The sequence below is a fragment of the Manis pentadactyla genome, chromosome 2 (genome assembly GCF_030020395.1).
Source record: "Manis pentadactyla isolate mManPen7 chromosome 2, mManPen7.hap1, whole genome shotgun sequence".
In the NCBI taxonomy this organism is placed as follows: domain Eukaryota; kingdom Metazoa; phylum Chordata; class Mammalia; order Pholidota; family Manidae; genus Manis; species Manis pentadactyla.
In genome coordinates, this window is record NC_080020.1 from 44835697 (window position 1) to 44858395 (window position 22699).

At 42.3% G+C, this 22699-nt stretch overlaps 1 protein-coding gene across 3 annotated transcripts in view; it reads left to right on the top strand.

Annotated features, from left to right (window-relative positions):
- RANBP17 (RAN binding protein 17) overlaps positions 1–22699 on the top strand; it is a 383252-nt gene that overhangs the window by 359278 nt on the left and 1275 nt on the right. For 2 of the 3 annotated variants that reach the window (XM_036884800.2, XM_057491712.1), the window contains 2 exons: positions 17130–17228; positions 19051–19178. In XM_036884800.2, coding sequence (XP_036740695.2) covers positions 17130–17228; positions 19051–19178 — 227 coding nt within the window. Of the gene's footprint in view, positions 1–17129; positions 17229–19050; positions 19179–22699 lie in introns of those variants that run through there. The other variant, XR_008993699.1, reaches the window with a different exon arrangement.

The following is a 22699-nucleotide window of genomic DNA, read 5'->3' on the forward strand; positions in this document are numbered from 1 at the left end:
GCAAAAAACTTGCACAAGGTAAATAGGAAAGAAACCTAAGTTGAGTACACATCCCTGTCTAAAGGGGGCAGTCTCCATACAGCTGCAGTTAATTGTTGCCCTGTAAGAACAGTAAAACCCAGTGTTGCCAGATATATTGAGATTTCTCCCCAAAAAGCCAGAAATCCGTATTTTTTAATGTTGGCCCCTGACTGAAAATTGAAAACAAAGCATTCTGCAGGCCAACACTGTATGTCTGGTTACCAGTTTTCCACTTCTGTATTATGTCATTTTAGAGAATCTCAGAACGAAGATCTCCCAGTGTGTGAGTCCTTACATTTCTCACTGCCATCCCATGTGGCACTGCAACCATGATATTTTTATTCTTCTCTGATGGTTTTGATAATTTTTGAAGCACACTTTTTTGACTTGCAGTTTAAAAGGGATGCCATTATTTTGCTTTTCATATGACTCTATAGTCAAGTCTCTACTGAAACTTAGAGAGGGTATTTTATCACATTTGGGTTGTATCTTTGCATACAGAAAGGATCCAGTAAACAGTCAATAAAACTCAGCTTAACACCTCCCAAACATTTTTCATTTTCAAAATAGCCAGGTTTGAGACAGAAATAAAGTTCAATTTGGTCATGTGTGTGTGTGTGTGTGTGTATGCAATCTAATTATTAAGGATCAAATCAGTGTATCTAGGAGGACCAGGACTGGACAAAAGTATGTAGGTAACACCCAGGTAATAAAAGTCCAAAAGGAAGTAAAACTCTAAAAAGGATGAGTTTATGACCACCACCCCTAAAGATCATTGCAGAAAATTAAAGTTTATAATTTAAAAAATAGGAAGATACCATTTTTTTTATTAAAATGGTATTTGTGATATAAAATTATTTGTCTATCCATCTTTAGAAGGATCATTCTAGTCCAAATCCTTTATTATATACCTTATTTTGGCCATTTTGATTTCACTTTTGTTATAAAATATTTGTTAACTATTTCAACTATAACAAAAATGCTATTTTAAAACAGAAAAAACAGTTAAAATGAAATCCTTTCTTGATTTATGAATCATCAAATAAATGTTATAACCATAATACTTATCTTAACAGAGTACCTTTATTCCCCCAAGGATCACCTCCATCTTGATACTTGTCCCAGCACCTAGCAGAGTCTGACATCTTGTGATGGTCAATGAGTGTCTGCAAAACAAACCCAGAAAAGTTTATTTTTAGAGCAATCTTCAGCTATGACGTTAGGTATCATATGGATAGGCTACATGGTAATAGACTACTACATAATAAACTAAATAGAAATACTAAGATAAGATTATATCGTTATATACTATATAATAACCCTGCTGAAATTTCACAAGAAAATTTCATTTTAAACATGGGTGAGGAAAGATGTAAGTACCTCAAATATTATTCCAAATAGTTAACAGAACAGAGAGGTATTGTTTTGTTGTTGTTTTTTACTAGGACATGTGTTTTTCTACCTCTAAGCACAGTTTAAAGATGTAATCCAGTGATAGCATAACTGTCTTATTAATTGAAAGGGGTGGAATCCACCAGATGTAGCCCAAACCAGCAGAGAGTTGGGTGACTAAGCAACAGCAAAGATACCATATTGAGTGAGCCAGAATTCAGTCTCCAAGTCATTTATTTCAACCAGTGACAATACATTTAAACTCCTGTGCCTCCACAGTGATTGATGGTTTAATATCATATATAATTTTTTTTAATGAAGGAAAAACCATTTAAATATGTTACCATTTGCACTGGTATTCTCCTATGTACATAACTGCATTTAATCATTATGGGGATTGTTTTTATACTTGTGTAATTTGTATCCAAGAAATAACTGTCAGAACCATCTCATGCTGTTGCTGGAAATGGTACAGTGTGCCTCATACTTGAATAGATTCATTCTTCCCTGCACATAATTAAGAGTGTTGGAGCTCTCACTGCCACCACATAGGAATTCCATGTTTACATTTCTGAGAATGAAAAATTAGCCACAATGTGCTTTTTCAGGTTCCCATTTTCTGTGGCTGTGATATTTAAGTACCTTAGTTCTGTACCAGTGTATGATTTGAAGAGTTTGATTTTAAGACTTTTAATATTAAAATACATAATAAAATTTTATTATCTAATTACAAGAGGGTTTAGCCTCTTATTAAAGTTGCTAAATCAGGCCTAGATTAGCATCATAATGGCACAGTTTGACATGGAATACTCAAAAGTCAAGTTGGAGGAAAGGGACTGGGTTTTTTGTTGTGTTTTTTTTTTGGGGGGGGGTGATCCTCCTCCACTCACCCCTTGCACAAAATAACAAGGATGAAATGCATGTATGGAAACAAACAAGGAGCAATTTGGGACGCTGGAGAAGGAGTGGAGGTGTCAGCCTAGGATGGTACCCTTAGGCAAGGCAGCTGGTATATGTAGCCTTTTGTTTATCTGCTGCTGGTTTATGTAGCCTTTAGGCCTGCACCAGAAACAATCACTCCTACAGGGTCAGCTGCTGGTCAGAAGCAAAGTAAGAAAAGATTTTGCGTTCAAACGTGCAGCCATAATTTCTGTACAGCTGGCACCTGCTACTGGTGCACAGCATGAAGGTGAAAGGTCAAAGAGGCAGTTGTTCAAAACTCAAGAATGGCTTAAAGGGACTTGTAGATTAATCTGCTTTATTAACTTCTGTATATTAGATAACTATTGCTGTGAATGACAGTACATCTTTTTTAATAAGTCGCATCTCTTTCTCTTTTAAATTAGCTTTTGAGTAATGAATATTAAATAGAAAGCATTTCAGGGGTAATTAAATGAAAACAGAATGATGTCATTTTACAATTATATTTGTATGTTTATAGAATAGGGGAATTATAATGTTTTCCAAGGAGCCAAAAAAAAAAAGAGCCATCTCTTCATAAAAAGAATTTGAAATAAGTAAGTCACATGTCCATTAGCCTTTGTGTTTAAACTAAAATATATGATGTAGTTTGTGACTTAGCATGAAGTCATTGGGTGCCAGTGGCTTGATTCCCAGGGGCTCCAAGTGTTTTCTTTATGAATTAAAGTGACTGCAATCTGTCATCATTCTTTTATCTACAGTTTAGCACAGTTAGTTTTACTATTAGTCTGCAGCAAATATTCTCAGAATAGCAAAGGAGTTGTAAGAGATGAAAAATGACCATACTTTTTCCTTTGCACTCATGTAAAGCAGATAACATATAACAAGGAAAAAATGCACTGCTTTACACAGGTTTAGGCCAATAATAATTAGGCATGCTTTATAATAATGTCTTACCCAGTATGGCAAATGGCAAGCAAGATGGTTTTCAGTCTCTTCATTAATAGTGATTGGTATAATTGGCTATCATTGTAAATTAAGGATCAAAAGGGTTCACTAAATGTACCCTTTCTTAAAGCCTCTGCAAGGAAATTTTCTAATGCATAGATTAAATGCTAACATCAACTCTGGATAAGTGTTTTTAACAATTTGTGTTCTAAAGGGACAGTTTTGTCTGCTTTCAGTGGTTTTGGTTTTCTTTTTTTTTTTTAATTCTCAGAAAACGAAAGCACTATGGACGATATTTGCCTTTTTATTCTAACCCAGCACAAGTAGCAGTATCCAGTGAAACAGAATTTCACAAACAGAATTTATTTGGGATTTGCACGCCCAAGTTTTAACACAGGTGCAGTCTTTCTACTCAGAGCAGTGTTCTTGTTGTGTCAGATGACACCTGAGATCATCTTCCTGCATCATACCCAAGCCAACTCAGGGCTTACCAGAAGGATCCTAAACTTGCGTGGATATCACAAAGAGGCTGACTCCCTTGACCAGAAAAGATAGGGTTAGGAGGATTTCCTTCCCTATCACTTCAAAGTAGAAGAACCTTTGCCCCTCCTTTTTAGAGATACATACTTTTCCTCCATCCTGTAACAGAAGCCTTATTTCCTGCAGAGTGGCTAGGATTTAAGAGGTCACTATGGTCAGACTCAAAATTATGATAATGAATGATTATGATGAAACAGAAATAGAAATAATTATCGTAGGCTAGGCTGTGTGCTAAGTGCTTTACATATATATGTGATATTAGATATGTGTATACATACATACACACATATATTTACATATATATGCAAAAATATGTATATATTCTAGTATATTTAAGTCTCACTATGTGAGACAGATATTTTTATCACCATTTTATGATCTGAGTACTGTAATTGCAGCTCTAAGAAGTCAGATAAGTCACCCAATATGCAGCTAATGAATAGCAAAACCTATGCTCTTCACCACTTACAGTACTACTTTTGGAGTGGTGGGAATGGAGGTGGCAAGGGAGACACACAACATTCATTCGCTTGTAAATACTTAACTGAGCTGAGGTCCCTTTCTTTGAGAACTGATTGGACAAGAAATAAACACTTGTCTCAGCTGGCTCAGTTAAGTTTTCCTCCCTGGATTTAGAAACTGGCATTTAAAAGATGTTGGTCAGACCCTAGTCCTCACCCAAATTGAAGACTTGAAAAATCAAGAGCCATGGGGAAGCCATTCGCTGCAATATGCTCAGAGAAGTAGCCAGTCTTCAGCAAAAGAGAAGAGCAGCAGACAGGTGGAGAGGATCTCAGTGAGCAGTCAGGCAGCCCCAGAGAGAGAGACTGAGGAAGATCCCATCAGCATTCTTGTCCCTGGTTCAAAGTCCTGGAGAGGCCTGACTGTGCTGACTAGTCTAGCAGTCCTCAGGTCACCCCTTTTAAGCCTAAGTTTTGTCTGTGGTAATTGCTGTCCTCACAGCCAAAAGATTCTTGGCTCAGGGAAGTTAAGAGGACAGAATGCACCAATGAGTGCAGACTCACCTAACACAGAGAAGGTATTTAATAAGTATATAAAATAAGCCTTCACTTTAAAAAACAATGTACAGGTACCAGTCACTTTTTTTATGTCCCTAAGGAGAAAATATCCCTGCTGTTCCTATGTAGAAATGTTAAAAGTATACTTTCCAAGAAATCCCAAGCCCAAGACTTAATTTCTAAAGATGACTTGATTTTGATGGCCATGACTTCAGCCAGATTACGTAGGTCTTCTTAGTCCCATCCATGTATTCTGCCTTTTTTAGAGTTCTTTCTGTGACAGGCATTCTCAAGATCACTAACACTCACTGGACCTGGCGGGAGCATGGTGTGGTGTGGATTTGATTCTCGGCCCCAGCATGACTTTTTCTTACTTATTGTTCCTTCATATTCCAGGCCTCACCTTGCAATGGCAAGAAGGAAATTAAACTTCATAATCTTTCCACTTACATAATGTCTTTTGAATCTCACAGCAACCCAGTGGGAAGATAGGGCCAATAGGGATGTTTTTTAACTTGGGAATATAGATGTGTCAACAAATATAATCCCATGGTACCTCTATGGGAAAAGTATGCAGAGGTTCAGAGAGGTGCAATAACTTGCCCAAAGTCACACAGCCAGCAAATAGCAGTACCTAGGATATAACTAAGGCTTTCTTATTTCCAGATCTTACACAGTTTTCACCATACCAAGGCTTCCCAAGGCCTTAACCTGTCCTTCCTTCCTGGAATTTCTGCTTCCTTCATTTCTCTGAGTGGCATTGTGAATGGTATGAGGAACTATTTAAGTTTCTTGAAAGAATGGCACAATGTAAAGTGAGGGCTGTCTTAACGATAGCATGATTTATTCATTTTACAGTTCTTACTGGTTTTCACATACTTAAATGGTAAATTATGTGAAGTTTTGCCAAAGAATATTGGGGTGCTGGAGATGTGAATTCAATCTCTGTGTTCATTTATATCTTAATTCTTGGGAAGTTTAACCAGTGGTAGCCATTGGTGAGGCTGTGAGCCTATATAGTAAATTAAGGAAGCCTTCTTATTTGGTCACTTCTTGAAGAACAAGGTAAAGGTTCCCTAATCCTTGGACCTTTCATAAATTAATGCTGCTTTCTGTACTTTGCAACCCAGAATAACTCTTGCATGTTCATTCTGTACCCTTTGTCATGCTTAGAAAAATATAGGTTGTTTTTAGACTGATGAAATTCTGTCCTCCTTTCAAACTTGTTTAATTGCAAGTTCTCTGTATCTGTTGAGGTTTTTCTACTTTACAACAAAGAAGACAGGTTTTGTAGTCAGTTTGCCTGCTTTGAATACCAGTTATACTACTTGCTAACTATGTCCTTGGAATGTTACTTCACCTCTTTGAGGGTAACAACACCTCAACCAGGGGAATTCTATACCTTATTTGAACTGACCCCCAGGATCAGGTAGCCAAACTGCTCCCCCTGTGGTCTCATGCCCACATTCCCCAAATGTTAGCCAAGACCCACTGCCTTAGATCTCTCCCACTCTGTCACTCCCTCAGCCTACCCCACAAATTGGAACACTGGTACCATGGCAAAGAAAAGCACTCAAGTGTGTACTTAGTTGAGGTCATATGAACAAAGAACATGAAATAAACTGCCAAGGTTGAGCAATGGGAAGTGCAAGGCCTAAAGAGAAACCTCTTAAGCCCCAGAGAGATCCCCCAGAAAGAAAACCCTCAGCAAGAGCTCTATGTTAATGCCCATACTTAATGTGGCATCTCATTTTAGATGGGACAAAGAAGTTCCTCTCAGGGAACTAAAAGCATCAAATAGAGTTAAGTGCATTTAGGGATGATTTCTCTAGACCTTTATGATTAGAAGGAAACAACTTGGTGGGTGGACAATAAGAGATTAATAAATACTTAGTCTACTTGAGTTCCTTAAGGCTACAGGGACCACACTTTATTCGATCCTGTACCACAGTGCCTGATACATAGTAGGAGCTCAGTAATTCTTTGAGCCATAAATAAGTATGAGAAATGGTGTGGGTAAGGGTAGTGGCAGAGGAGCAATAGCACAGTACCTGACACACAGTAGGTACTTCATATGTACATGTGCAGGTGAAAGAAACCTAATAGATAACAAGAGGAATTCCTATCCCCTCCAGAGACCTGGCCTGTGGTGGAGTCTGCACTTGAAGGGAGAAGGTCCACCCTCAGCAAAGGGAGCAGCCCTCCCTCCCAACCCCATCATTTTCCTGAGCCCCCTGCATTACAGAGAGACTGGAAACAAATTGACAGAAACCTGGAGGAAAGAAACTCAAGTGATTTAGGAGAATGGAAGGGCTGGCTTATGGGGCCAGATTAAAGAAGCTAAATATGTACAGCCTGCCTAAGTGACAACTAAATGGGGCATTTGATAAGTCTATAAATACTTGGAAGATGTAAGTGCCAAAGAGAAAAGGGAATTACTTAGCATGGCACAATGGAGTATTGGCATAATGGGATAATATTAAGAAAGGGAAAATGAAGGTTGAACATCAATAAAAAGCTTCCTGACAAAGAGAACCATTCCTGACAGGGGACACTATTAAATTATGTGCTGTGGACCAAAGGAAGTAATGGCAGTGCCATTTCTCAGGGTACTGGCCATAGAGCCAGCAGGGCAGGAGCCAGGGTACATCCTGACTGAGGCAGAAAAGGCGAGCAGGCAACGCTCCATGTCTGCGGCCTCCCAGTTCTAGAACAGGAAAAAAAAGCTGCATCTTCTCAGAAGTCAGATGGCCCAGGCGTCCTAGGCCTAGTCCCTCTGGAGAATGGTTATGCCAGCAGTTTGCCCTTCCGTATCACTGCCAGAAAGACTCCTTCAACTTCAATGGTAGAAGTCCATGTTCTCTAGCTCACATCAGGAGGCTCTTCACAAGATCTGGCCCCTGCCTACCTGAGCAGCTTCATCTGCCACCACTATCCCCACACACCCTCTCCAGTCCCACAGAACTGCTTGTCACTCCCCAAGCACTTCAAACCTTTGCTTGCCTTTCTTCCAGCCTGATTACCTGTCAGATTACCTTTGTTCATCCTCTACGACAGATCCAAATGTCACCTGTGAAGCCTTCCCTACTGCCCCCACACCTAGGCAGTTAGCCTTGTCCAGGTTCTGAAAGCCTCCCACATGGCTTCTGCATGTGGCACTTGCTAAACTGTGTTGTCAGTTTATAAACAGTCTTTCTCTCCCTCTGCTTGACTATGAGCTCTTTGAGGCCTGGGACTGTGCCTTTGTTCATCTGTATGTTCCCAGAGTCTGACCCAGAGCCTGGTACAAAGTAGGTGGTCAGTAAATGTCTGAATAAATCAAGGACCAAGGTTCTATTCCTAGCACTTCAAGTCATTTTCATTCCTTGGGCTCCCTATGTAATTATTAGGGCACAAGAGCTATCAAATCTCAGTGACATCTTTGAATCATCTCCCCAGCCTCTTAGCCAGCACTCTATGCCACCTAGACAACTATAAATAAAAACCCTCAAATCTGAACAGCAGCGTGCTGTCCTCTGTGGTTTAAATGCGAATTCTAGACTAGTCTAATCTTTAGAGGAAGATGCTTCTGAGGGTGCTGTGAATTATCTACAAAAATATTTTTTCTCCCCACAAAAAATCATTTGAACATGATAAATAAAATAATCCTCCATTGTTGGTTATGAAGATTTTTAGGACCACCTAACTAAATCCCTTCAGGAAACTGGGGAGAATGCAGCGACCGATGCGAGGCAATGAGACATTGAACCTCCTACTATAAGGATAATATATTTATTATGAAATACAATATTCATTGCACTCTGCTTTGATGACTGCATGAGATGCCCTTGTGCCATTATGCCTTATGTTGTTCTGTTGTGAAATATGATATTCACTGGGAAATGCTGTGATGACTGTTCAATAAAGTAGCATGCTGTTTCCCTCCCTTCCTTGAATAGCCTCAGAGTTTACTTTATCACTGAATATTTAATATAAACATGTGCTTGTAGACGTCTCTGTCACGCATATGTATGTATGATGGTTGGGGCCCATTTCACTGCTCCTTATCCCATAAGTTCACTGTTGGACTATTGGTCCACTTCACGGCAGCCCCCCCCATTACATGGGGCGCTGCAGGGGCAGTCTAGCATCCCTCCCCTTCTCTCCATTGGCAGCCTTGAATTTAAGGCCATCTCCTCAAAGTTCTGAATTTATCTACAGCTTCAATATCATATTATATTTCTTGGAAGGATTTCATTGGCTGGGAAGAAAATGGGGTACACTGTCAGGGATTCTGACCCTTTCTCTCTGTCACTGCTGCCACAGCCTCATCATTTCTCCACTGGACATTTGCAATAGTATCTAACCTCCACTACCTGCCCATCACTGCTGTTCTCCCGTCCTCCATGAGTTATTGTTCTAAATCACAGACCTCATCATTGTTCAAAAATCCTTTGAAGGCTGCCATTTATGTCCTGGCCCAAACTCATTTCAGCATTTAGCATGACCTGAGAAGCCTTTTGTTGTCTGGACTCAGCCCCATCTTCTGCTTCTCATCTTCATTCCTACTCCTTGCCATTCAGAAGAAGGTCTCTCTCAAATGCCTCCTGAACAGGGGCTAATTGTTCTACAGACATGCCAGGCCCTATCTCCTGTGCCTTTTCTCATTTTATTTCCTCTTCCTAATATTGTCTTCTTCCCTGGAGATGCTGTATGCATCTTTTAAGATTCGAGTTGAGTATCACCATCCCTATGAAGATAGGCTGGTCTTTATAGACAGAATCATAGATATGTGCCTTTGTTCATCTCTCTTGAGCTTGTACACAAGCTTGCTTATTTGGGGGCCCCCAGAGGGTACTATAGGCCATTAGAGGGTCTACAACCTGACTGCATGGCAGTCATTGAGGCAGTTCCATGAACTAGAGATAACGGTGTCACTTGAGTAGAAATTAGAGGAAAATGGCTTTGGACTTGAAAGCTATTCCTCTACATACAGATTTCCCCAGCATTCCTACCCAGAGGAAATTTAGATGACGTTTTTGACAATTGATGCTTAATTTTTACATCAAATTGAAAAGTGTTTTGTTTGATGTTGGTAACAGAAGAATGAGAAAGAGTTCCCCAAATAGTGCTGAGTGGCACACCCTGCAGCCTTCCAGTGCCCCAGGTTTTCTGGTTTTATTTTAATGCAGCAAGCTGCTTTATGAGATCTGCAGCCACTTGAAATATGATTTACTACTCGTAAAAAGTTTCAAATGGATAATGAAGATTCAAGAATGAGACTCACAGTGTAGTATAGTCAATTTTGTTGCCATTGCTCTCCAGTACATCTCTGCCATTGAACTGAATTATTTATTATAATTTATTTCAACCATGGAAAATAAAACCGTTTTCATTGTGATGTGCCCTGTAACATTCAAAATAGACACATTACATGCAGTGCTCTCAATTAATTAATCCTGAAGTTTCATTCCAACTTTATGTTTTTCCTTATAAGCTGGGAGACTGGCAGGTAATTCTTTCCCTAATAAACTCTGATTTAAAAAAATGTTTTGAGAACTGGGGATTATGTTGATAATGGAGAAGACTGAAACAACAGTAAAACTAAGTTGTGCATTTCCTTAGATTTTACAATGGATGGAAGAGATTTTTTAATATTCTAGGCAATTTATCACTGGGAGAAAAAGCAACCCTCAAGTTTCTGTACGGAGGGGTGGTTGGTTTAGACATGGAAACATGCAGTGCTGGCTCATGACCAAAGCCAGCTGAGTTAACCAGTCCTGCAGTACCTTGACTGGTAAGAACCTTCTTCCTTTTTTTTTTGCTCAAATTTAGTATTGTGCAAAGGCCAAGTATTTCTGATTTTCCAGAGGAGAAGGGGCCACCCATAATTGATTGCAATCTCGTTTCTTTAAAAAAGAGGCTTACCTCATCTTACATTTTCAGTTGATATTTTTTTCATTTAAATTGCTAAATGCTTGCTCTTTTTGCAAGAATACAAAGACACTGTAAGAACTTAGGAACATGCTTAATATGTACAGATATTAAAAGATGTAAATGTAAGTTAGATGGTAGGGCTTAGTTAATCCAGGCAGAAAAGCGTATGCCTGTTTGCCCATTACTTTCCTTTTTCATAACGTTCCGTTAATACCACATCAGTAGACAGCAGACGAAGAGAACAATTGATTCCTTTTCCCTAAAGATGACTAATATCTAATTTGAGGAGGATCACATTTCAATATCTGCTGTGCATGCGGCCTCAGGAACAGCACTTGGTAATGACAGCAACTCCCTTACTTCCACAAGCACTAAAAATCTGGAAGCTTTCCCTCCTTTGGCAGCACTCAGATGCTCCCAGATTCTGGATCTCTAACTAGGGCATAGTGCTCTGGAGAAATTGCTCTGGAGATGGGTAGAAAGTTTCCTGTTTTTTCAAATCCCGCTCCACTACCCAGGCAATCCTATTACTGTTTTTCAGTTTAGCTTTGTTATTGTTGCCAGGGCCAGCTTTCCCCACCCCCTTCCTCCACAACTAGAAAGCTAGTGACATGCACCAAAGGATTCCTGAGACACAGAAGCAGCTCTTGAGTGTTTAGTACTTTATTATTGGTTGATCCTCAAAACATCACCAACTCCTTGCCTCAAAACCAAGGATGATCTAGCTTGGCCAGTTACACATAATTTTGTATCCTTCCCCTCTTCCCATTAAGGTCCCCCACCTAACAAATCAAGGCACTCCATTCACATACCCTCTTGGACACAGCCCCAATCACCCTGGCTTCGTCCTCCCCACCCCACACCATCTAGACCTAGGCACAGGGCTACTTTGTCTTTGGTCTCTCACCTTCCCTTTGGTCTGCCCTTCCTTGGTCTAAGTAAAGCTCTTTCTCACGCCCTCCTTCCGTCACTTTTTGGACAAGACAGATTACTCTTGCACCATTTCCATTTTCCGATTCCCTGATCCACAAGCAACAAAGTTGCAGGATAACTAAAATGTCATGTAACCTTGAACAAAGAGTCTGGGATAAGGAAGAGTTGGAGTTCCCTAAATATATTGAGGATTTGATCAGGGTTCATATGGAGAAAATTGAAACAACAGTAAAACTAGGTTGTGCGTTTCCTTAGATTTTACAATGGATGGAAGAGTTTTTTTAATATTCTAGGCAATTTATCACTGGGAGAAAAAGCAACCCTCAAGTTTCTGTACGGAGGGGTGGTTGGTTTAGACATGGAAACATGCAGTGCTGGCTCATGACCAAAGTCAGCTGAGTTAACCAGTCCTGCAGTACCTTGACTGGTAAGAACCTTCTTCCTTTTTTTTCACCACATTGAGTAGGATCAGGGTTCATATCATCACCACCTCAGGTTCAGCTTTTTCGTTATGGTACAGATGAGAAGCAAGAGGGAGGAGTTAGAATTTTTTCACCTATTTCTTCGAACTTTGTGAAATACTTTTCAGTTATATTATTTAGTATGCTCAAAGAACATTAACAAAAGTGTCCACTTTATAAGGAATATCCTAACTCAGAGGAAATCAGCTTATTTAACTAATGTTTTCTGTGATGTTAATTTAAATTGCTGTGTACATGGCACTTTTGGTGGGAGGGAAGTCATTATTTTTAGAAAAATATTCCATGGACCCTTTTCCAGAGACAATCTATTAATTATGTCTACTATTGTTCATCTTGAGAGTCTGAAAACATGTTAACCAAATTTATAAAAAAACTTTAGTAGGAGGAAGGAAGATCTGCTGAAAACTCTCCAGGAACCACTGCCCTGGATTCTGATGGCAGGCATTTCAGGGGCTGCCTGACGCTTCTGCAGGTGGCAGGTGGCACACCTGAGGAGATGCACGTGGACATCCTTTCTGGAAGGCCCACCAAAGGCGAAGAATGGGCGCTGCCCAGAAGCAAGCCTTTCCTCTCACACCATCAGTCCTCCAGAAGTCTACAGCGAGAGCCTTGATCACCACTGCTGGTGGTCTTGGTCCTCATGCACACACAGCCTGACAGCAGCAGGCAGCAGGCTCTGGACTCAGGCCGACCTCTGAACGTGTCCAAGTTCTATTTCACATCCTGAGAGCTGGTGGCTATGAGGCCTTGAGCAAGTTACTTACTCGCTCAGTACCTCAGATCCTTATACAGGGTAATACCTACCTCAGGGTTAGCCAAGGGTTAGAGACAACAGCCGCATGTACCTAGCAGAGAGCTGAGCACCCAGAAGCCTCCCCATAAATGATAACTATTATTTCTGTTGGGCAGTGAAAAAACTCAGCAGGTGGATGTGCTTGTCATTAGAAAAGATGATGCTTCAACCTTCAGCCTTCGCAGCCAGAAAGCCCCCACAAGGGCTCTCCCTGGCAGCTCTTGGCTAGAGGGACAAGAATGGCTTTGAAGAGTTCTCAGGCTCTGCACACACAGCAAGATGCTTGGAAATGACCAGCTTATTAATTTAGATATTCCTCGTTTCAGATTTCAGCTAAAGATTGAGGCCAGAACTTTGTTTTTTGTACAACCCCCTTTCAGCTCTTTAACTTGTTATATTTTTGCTCATGATAGTTCATTCAACGTTTCATTTTTCATTTACTCATTTACTCACTCCTTCAGTCAGTAGCTATTTCCTAAGCCTCCAATATGTGCCAGATGTCATGCTAGGCACCGGGGATGCAGAGAAAAGTCCCTCATGGCCCGAGCACTCAGGAGTTTGCAGACTAGTCTCCCTATGTCATCCCACTTCAATCATCACCCTGTCCTCACTCAAGCCCGTGTCCCCAGCCATCCTGCTTTACCCAGCTTCTAGACCTGGGGAGCCTCCAACTTCCTTAGAGAACCCACTCGCCATCTAGCTGTAAAGTACTCCACACAAACCACATCTTTGCATGTTCTGCATCAGCAGGAGCTAGAACAGGAAGCACGTGAGGTGAGAGCACGTAGTTCACCACCTTGCTGTAGGGAAGGTATGACCCAGCACATTTGGGCTGGAAAGTCCACTGTGCTTCAGGCTTGCACTTTACATCCCATCTTAGGGTAGAAGCTTAAGAGAGGACCTGAGGACTGAACCGAGATTCTGATAACACAACATGGCTGAGTTTTAAAATTTCCAGTTCAAATATTTGTGTTGTATTTAGAGGATTACAAGTTTTCAGAACAATAGAAACAGTGTCATTCAAAAATCCGTATTAATACCTGGGTCAGACCAAAGAGGGATGGTTTTTGGACTGTTGCCTCTTTTCGATTATTTTTTTCCACAGCTCTCAAGGAATTAGACAGTTGTGAGGAGACTATAACTTCATCTGTCTGTACATCATCAAGACATGAAATGCGTTACTTCCTCGAGCCATGAAATTCCAGTGGGTCAGGCCAGGAAGGGTAACCATAGTTGGAGTAAAGGAACCCTAGTCATTGTTGAGGGCCTGCTGTGGGCATGACCGTACAAATGCTTGGTATGTGTGAAGGAGTCAGGCCTCACAGCAGCTCTTCACAGTAGTGTTTTAATCCTCCTTTTTATGTGGAAGGACATAAAGGCTCAGAGAAGTGAAATGACTTGCCCAGCATCCAGGTTAGGTAAGTGGCAGAGCCACGTTTGGCCTCAGTTCTGACTAGCTCCAAAGCCTGTCCCTTCTGCACCGTGTTGGTTTCATTTCACTGAGAGGAATTTCCTACAGACTCATGCCAAAGCCGGTGGGGAGGAGGAAGGAGAACGGGAAGATGCCTGAAGCACATGGAGTGTGGTTTTCCTAAGTGGACCAACCCACTCAGTTCCCCCAGCCGGCCCCATTCCCTGGCTGGGCAGAATAGCTGCTTGGGGTAGAACAGTGGATACTGTGTGATTTGGACACAGGCCCTAGCAAGCAGCCTGGGTTGGGCAAATGTGAACCAGCTATTCCTGACACCCTGGAACAGCATGGAAGTGAGCAGAAGCTGGGGGTGGGGAGGCGGGCTCACACAGCATTCCTCCCCCTAAGTACTGGGGGGCTTTGTGACTCAGTGGGGCTGGCGGGCTGGTGTGAGCTGCCAAGGGCTCTCTCCTTTCAGCCTTCGCTTGTTTGTGTCATTCACCAAGAGAGCTTCCCACCAGAGAGTTCACGTTACCTGGAACAGGATCTGCTACTTAAGCATTTCACCCAGTATACTTCTACATTTGAGGGCTGGTCGGTGGGAGCAGGGACCCTTCTCCAAAGGAATTTGCCACATTGGCTGAGCTGTTTTCCCCATACTTTAGGATTTTTAGGAAGAAAAGCACTCTGGAAATGAGCAGCCATGGCAATACCACTTGAGCAGATTTGCTCACTAATTTCCATTTTTCCAGAAGAGTAAAAAAGAAAAAAAATCATCCATTTTAGCCAACTTTATTTTTAGAAAAGTGTTTTATTCAAACATTCCTTACTTATTACAGACATAAATACATGCATTCAGACAAATGAATCCACGGGAGAACTGTATAAAGTAATTGGCACATCACTTCAGGGTGCTTTGTCAGTTACTGGAGGAGTTGGGAACCTCCAACTTTAATCTTTTCCATTAAAATATCCATTCTGCCTTCAGATTGTGAAGCCCATAATATTTTAGGCTGTCTCCATGGATCTGTTAGTTTTGCTTGTCAATTTAATTTGTGGCTCATGACTTTGGGTAGCTTGTTAGATTGTACATGGGAACACGTGATCTGCAATTGATGTTCAACATGCCAGACTTAAGACCTAGCCCCTCCCCAGAGAGACTGGACGTAGAGTGGAGATGAAATTGGAAGATTTCATTTGCAACCAGCCGAACACTTACGATGATGATGTATGGAATGGTAGGTGTTTAGAGCTGGAAAGATGCTCATTACTCTTGCTATTATATACTTTAAATGTTTATAGCACATTTCACTCTTTGCAACCCTTTTTATATCCAACATCTCATTTGATTCTCAGAGCTTCCTTGTGCTGGATTATTGTTTCCCTCTTTACAGCTAATGAAACTGAGACACAGAGAGAGGTTTAGTAGCTTCTCTGACATCACAGGGTGAATTGGATTGCAGAAATGCCAGGGGACAAAACCACATGTCACCAAAGCCCAGTCAGGGGCAGTGTGTGTGACAGCTTTTGCCACATGATTGCCATTTCCCCTGCCTTCTTTTGGAAAAAAGAACTCTGAACCTGTGGAAACATAAGGACTAGAGATGAGAGGTAAAGGGTCCAAGAACGAGAAACTGTCCAGCCCCTCATGGATGAGTGAAGCTTGCTTCACCATCACTGGCCTGTAGACTCTACAGCAGCCTCATCCCTGGCCTCCCTCTTTAATTCACTTGCATAGTACATGTTCTTCATGTCCCCAGAGGGATCTTTCTTAAGTGCATATCTGACCCTCAAACCCATCCGTGGCTCCACCTTCATCAGGTGAAGTCCAGACTCCTCAGCATGGTCTTCCAGCCTGGTGCTGGGCCTTTCTTCTGGCCTGCCTCTCTTCTCTCCTGCCACACTGAGTTCCTTACCATTGCAGAACCCAGTGTGTTCATTCCCAGCTGCCTTCTCCGCAGCTCTCTCTGCTTAGAACACATTTATGTTGTGCTCCTTCAACATTCCCTTCTCTATAGCATCTTCCCTGACTTCTCCTTGAAGGCCCAGAGGCATCCTTGCCCCTGCCGCAAGGGCACAGCACTGTGCCGTGTTCTCTCTCTGCTGGGTGGTCTGTCCCAGAAACTTCTAGCTTCTCAAGGGCAGAAGTTATGGTAGATGCCTGTTCTCACACCTCCCTTAGGTGGCCTGCAGACTTTGAAGAGAATGGCTGATATGTACACCTAAGAGTAAAGTGAGTGAGTGAGTGGGTAGGTGGAGAAGCAATGAGAAGCCTTTAACAGCTTGAACCAGCAGGAAGCATGACGCTCCAAGGTCACATGGAATGTGACCCATTCCTCCCTCTCTCAGAAAGATGTTGCCCCTCTAGATCTTGATCTCTGGTGAAATGAGAGGCAGAAAGGAAGGTGAGCATAAAGGAAAGGAATCTACATGGTGACTTAGCATAGCAGAAGGCATATCAGGGTTGAGAGGCAGGGACTGACCCTCTTAGCCCTGAGGCTGCTCACTTCCGCCCACCCAGAAGGTCCTCACCAAAGTACTCGGTGGTGGAAACTCTTCCTCAGGGACCTGGGAGTCTTTGACAAGAGTTCCTACAGGCGGCATTATAGGTTTGCATAGTCAAGGCTGTTTGTCCAGTAAGAGCCCTCATGGCTGTGGGCAAGATGTAGGGGTAGAAGGTGAGCACATAAAATGCCTGAGTTGGAGACCTCTGACCTAAGGCATCAGTGTCTTCATGGGACTCTGTCTTCCAGATGATGTCTGCCCTCATGAACACCATTGTCTTTGAAGACTGCCGGAACCAGTGGTCAGTGTCCAGGCCTCTCCTGGGGCTTATCCTGCTCAACGAGGAGGTAAGTATGACTTCAGGAAGGCCCATGGGGTGTGGTCCCTGGGAGGAGGGAGAAGCCCTACGCCTGGCCAAGCTACGACAGTGAAGGACACAGGACACAATTAAGCATGAGCTGGGACTGTGAGCATTCCTGGGCAAGGCCATGTCCTCCCATAAGGCCCCTCCCCAAAGGCCTCAGATCTTCTTCAGTTAAGCAGAGGCCTCAAGACTAGCCTGTCTGGAACCCCGCACCCCCAAGCCCAGGTGGGAGGTTTGCTCAGCAACGCTTCAAGCTCACTCTCACTCTCCCTCTGGCCCACGGGAATTCTGAGCAACACCTGTTTTGCTCTTTCCTTGGCCCCCTCTTGTATATGGGGTTCCCACTGCCCTGCGTGGTAGCAGCAACCCCTCGGACACAAGCACAGAGCCAGCACGTTTCATCAGAGAGCACAAGCCTCCAGCCTTGAGCACACTCACCTCGCCTCCCTGGGCTGCCGCCCAGGCACTCCAGCTTCCTCCTGCACCCACCCCTGCCTCCCCAGCAGCCGGTTGGAGCAGTGTATTACTGCTTGGGAGAATGAATTGTCTATACAATAAGATAGTGCTGGGGAAAAGGACAGTGAGATTAGAGGCAGCCGCATACATTAAAATTCAAACTGAGATCCCAGCCTTGGAAAGAAACTAATAGAAGAAGAAAATATATCAAAAAGAGAAGAGCTGTCCCATCCTTCACCTGTGCTGAAGTCTCCAATTTTAGCCACATTCAATAGCACTGTCATTCATCTTCCCTCGGCGTTATTGTGATTTAAATCCAAGCTCTATAAAAGAGAGCAGTTCTTTTAAAATGATTGAGAGGGAATAAGGGCAAATTCAGTGTTTAGAAAAAGCTTATGACATCACAATATTATACTTTACTGATGGAGGCAATATTTCATGGTTTGGGATGAAAAACTAATAATTTTCTATTTGGTGTGAGTCACTGCATCATTATAAAAGGGAAAAATAAGTAGTTTTGTGCATTCCCAGTCTTGTTCAGGAAGACATTGTGGTTTAAGTGTAATGCCTCTGATATATAGTATTTAAGTATTAGTCTGACTACATATTAATTATGTGTGTTTTTGATGTGAGCTGTTTTAATGTATGATGGAAATTAAATATCATGCTGTTTGGGCTTGGAAGGATAAACACATGACTGGCAAACTGTTATCTTTGTGCTGAAATTAGGCTGTTGCCAATGATTAGGAGCTGTGTTTAGTATAAGAGCTTGTGTTTATATAAAAGCCCACAGACCCCAGCAGAGAAGGGCTGTGCATTTCTTGGTGACCAGGTATGACAGGTGCTTTTCTGAGTACCAGAAAGCGCTCCCAGAACCAAGCAAGCCTCTGTCGTACCCACCTCAGCATAGCAGATCCGGTGTAACCCAGCAGGACCGGGGCTTGGAACAAACCCTAGAGTTGTCTGAGGAGTGATATACTAAGCCATGGAAGATGATGAGGCCTGAGCACAGGCCCCAAGGGCTCCTTGCACATTTTCAGTTAAGTTCTCCCCTCAGCCTGAGAGACCCCTCTTCTTCCCACCTTTCTATGGTTAGTGGAGATAAGAATCAGGGAGGCCTTCATGTGCTCGATGCACAGTTGACAATAGAACATTTCTAGCAGTATCTAGGAATATCTCTGTTCATTTGGTTTTCTCTAAAGGCTCAAGTTCACAGTGGACCTGGATCAGAGCTCCTCTGAGAGTTAGGAGCCCCAAACAGATGAGAGCTGATCTAGCCCCTGCCCCACAGCTTTCTGCAGGTGCAGGTTTAGAGTCAGAGTTCTGACACTCGTTCTGTCTGCCACCAGTATTTTAGAGAACTGAGGGCAAGTCTGATCAACAGCCAGTCTCTCCCCAAGCAAGAAGTTCTTGCCCAGTGCTTCCAGAACCTGATGGAGGGAGTAGAGCAGAACCTGTCCATCAAGAACAGAGACAGGTAAGCAGTACCCAGTAGGCTTAGCATCTGTTGGGGAGGCGGACATTCCAGGTTTGTGGAAAATAATTGGATTGTGTGGAACATGGCCTATATATTGATGTGGCTTTTCTATTACACCTTGTTATTCTAGACTCCATTTATTTCCATCCCATAAATATTACTAAGTATTTGCTTTCTTCCATACATTGTGCTAGGCACTATACAGGGATACAGAGATGAATAAAATGCAGCAGCCTTTGCCCTTAAGCAGTTCATAATCCAACAGGAAAGATATGAAAAATCACTAATCGAAAAAGGTCGAAAGAAGGAAAGCTCAAATCTGCACAGGCTTTGAGGTCAGATTGACTCCAATTTAAATTTTATTGCCGCTCTCTATAGGCTGCATGGCAGTCAGTGAGGCAGTTAACTTCTCTGATCCCATTTTTCTCCCCAGTAAAATGGAGATGATGATAATTGGTTGTGATGTTTAAATAGCAGAATGTCATAAAGCATGGCACCTAGGACATGGTCCACAGTAGTATTAGTTCTCTCCTCTGCCTGATCTTTAAGAGTGGCTTAAAGGCCTGTTTTGCTGTTGCCAATGAGATCTAAATGAGAAGAACGCAAGCTTATCAACTATGCCTGAATTCATTCATTCATTCAGTTTGCAGAATTTTACTGAAGATCTACTGTGTGTCAGGCATTGAGGATACCAGTGGTGAACTAACTGTTCAACCGGGGCTTCTGGTGGGGGAGACAGACAATAACGAATGATGGAGGAAGAAAATACTCTCAGGAAAAAAAAACTGCCTACACCATCCTTTTAGAAAAGTGGTAACGTTTAAATGCTGCACCAGCTGATGTGCAAATCATCCCAAAAGCCACACTGTATCTTGGCGTCACCAGCCTGGGCTCTGGTAATACATGGCCAAGTCGGGTGGGTTCTGTGGACATGTTCCCTTGACGGCTTGTTCCATGCCTGCCTCCTCTATCAGGCAGCGAGGGGCCAGCAGGAGAAGAGACTGCCTGAACAAGTAGACCCTAGGTGCCTCAGGGGGAAGTGAGTGCCGCCTGCTGAGCCGCTCTGTGAAATGGTGTCAGGCAGCCCTCCTATTTCACCTGAGTTCTAGGCAGCAAGGACTGAATGCTTTCCAGGTGCCAGCCTCTATACTGCACATTTACAGGTGTTGTCTCGATTGACTCAGTAAAGTCTCACTTCCCACAGTCCTGTGAGGTTGCTACTCATCTTGGGCACCAAGGCAGGACATTGAGTATTCATCTGAGATCACCCAGCTAAGAAGTGGTGGAGCCAGGATTTGAACCCAGATAGTCTGACCTAGTGCCCCCTCTTTTTGAACCACTAAGCTCAGTTTTATAATCTGTAAATGAGAATGCTAATACCTATGATTGGTATTATTGTGATAGTTAAATGAATTTACAGGCATATCTCAGAAATATTGAGGTTTTGGTTCCAGAACACCCCAATAAAGTGAATATTGCAATAAAGCAAGTCAAATAAATTTTTTGGTTTTCCAGTACATATAAAAGTTATATTTATAATACTCTCTAGCATACTAAGTGTTCACTAGCATTATATCTAAAAAACAATGTACACACCTAAATTTAAAAAGCCTTTATTGCTAAAAAACGCTCACCATCATCTGAGCTCTCGGCAAGTCATCATCTTTTTGTTGGTGGAAGGTCTCTCCTCAATGATAATGGCTGCTGACTGATCAGGGTGGTGGTTGCTGAAGGGTGGGGTGGCTGGGGCAATATCTTACAACTCAGTGAAGTTTGCTACATCCCTTGACTCTTCCCTTCCATGAAAGATTTCTCTGTCACACTTGATGCTGTTGGATAGCACTTTACCCACAGTTGAACATCTATCAAAATTGGAGTCGATCCTCTCAAACCCTGCCACTGCTTAGCAACTAAGTTTACATAATATTCTAAATCCTTTGTTTTCATTTCAACAATCTTCATAGCATCTTTAACAGGAATGGATTCCTTCCACCTCAAGAAACCACTTTCTTTGCTCCATAAGAAGCAACTCCTCATCCTGTTGTATCCTGAGATTGCAACAACAATTCAGTCACATCTTCAGGCTCCACTTCTAATTCTAGTTCTCTTACTATTTCCACAATATCTGCAGTTGCTTCCTCCACTGAAGTCTTGAACCCTTCACAGCCATGAGCATTGGAATCCACTTCTTCCAAACTCCTGTTATTGTTGATATTTTGACCTGATCCCATGAATCACAAACGCTCTTAATGGCATCTGGAATGGTGAATTTCCAGAAAGTTTTCAATTTACTTTGCCCAGGTCCATCAGAGGAATCACTCTATGGGAGGTACAGCTTTATGAAATGTATTTCTTGATAGGATTTGAAAGATGAAATTACTTCTTGATTCATGGGCTGCAGCATAGATGTTGTGTTAGCAGGCATTCACCTCATTGTACACCTCCATCAGAGCTCTTGGGTGACCAGGTACATTGTCAATGAGCAGTAATATTCGGAAGGAATCTTCTTGTGAGAAGTAGGTCTCAACAGTGGGCTTAAAACATTCAGTAAACTATGTTGTCAACATATGTGCCATCATCCAGGCTTTGTTGTCCTATTTATAGAGCACAGGCAGAGTAGATTTAGCATAATGCTAAGGGCTCCAGGGTTTTTGGAATGGTAAATGAGCACTGGCTTCAACTAAAGTTACCAGCTGCATTAGCCCCTAACAAGAGAGTCATCCTTTGAAACTTTGAAGCCAGCCATTGACTTTTCCTCTCTAGCTATGAAAGTCCTAGATGGATCTTCTTCCAATAGAAGGCTGTTTTCTTGACACTGAAAATTTGTTGTTAGTGTAGCCACCTTCATGAATTATCTCAGCTAGATCTTCTGGATAACTTGCTGCAGCTTCTACTTCAGCACCTGCTTCACCTTGCACTTTTCTATTATGGAGATGGCTTCTTTCCTTAAGCCTAAAGAACCAACCTCTGCCAGATCTAAACTTTTCTTCTGCAGCTTCCTCACCTCTTTTAGCCTTTGTAGAGTTAAGAGAGTTAAGGCCTTGATCTGAATTAGGCTTTGGCTTAAGGGAATGTTGTGGCTGGTTTGATCTATCCAAACCACTAAATCTTTCTCCATATCGCCAAGTAAAGCTATGTTACTTTCTTATCATTCTTGTGCTCACTGGAATAGCACTTTCATTTCCTTCAAGAATTTTCCCTTTGCATTCACAACTTGGCTGTTTGGAGCATGAGGCCTACTTTCAGCCTGCCTCAGCTTTTGACATGCCTTCCTCACTAAGCTTAATCATTTCTAGCTTTTGATTTAAGATGAGAGACATGCAACTCTGTCTTGCACTTGGACACTTAGAGGCCATTGTAGGGTTATAAATTGGCCTAATTTCAATATTGTTGTATCTCAGGGAACAGGAAAGTCCTAGGAGAGTGAGAGAGATGGGGAATCAGCCAGTCAGTGGAGCAGTCAGAACACACACATTTATTGATTAATTCACCTTTTTGTATGTGCATGGTTTGTGGCAACC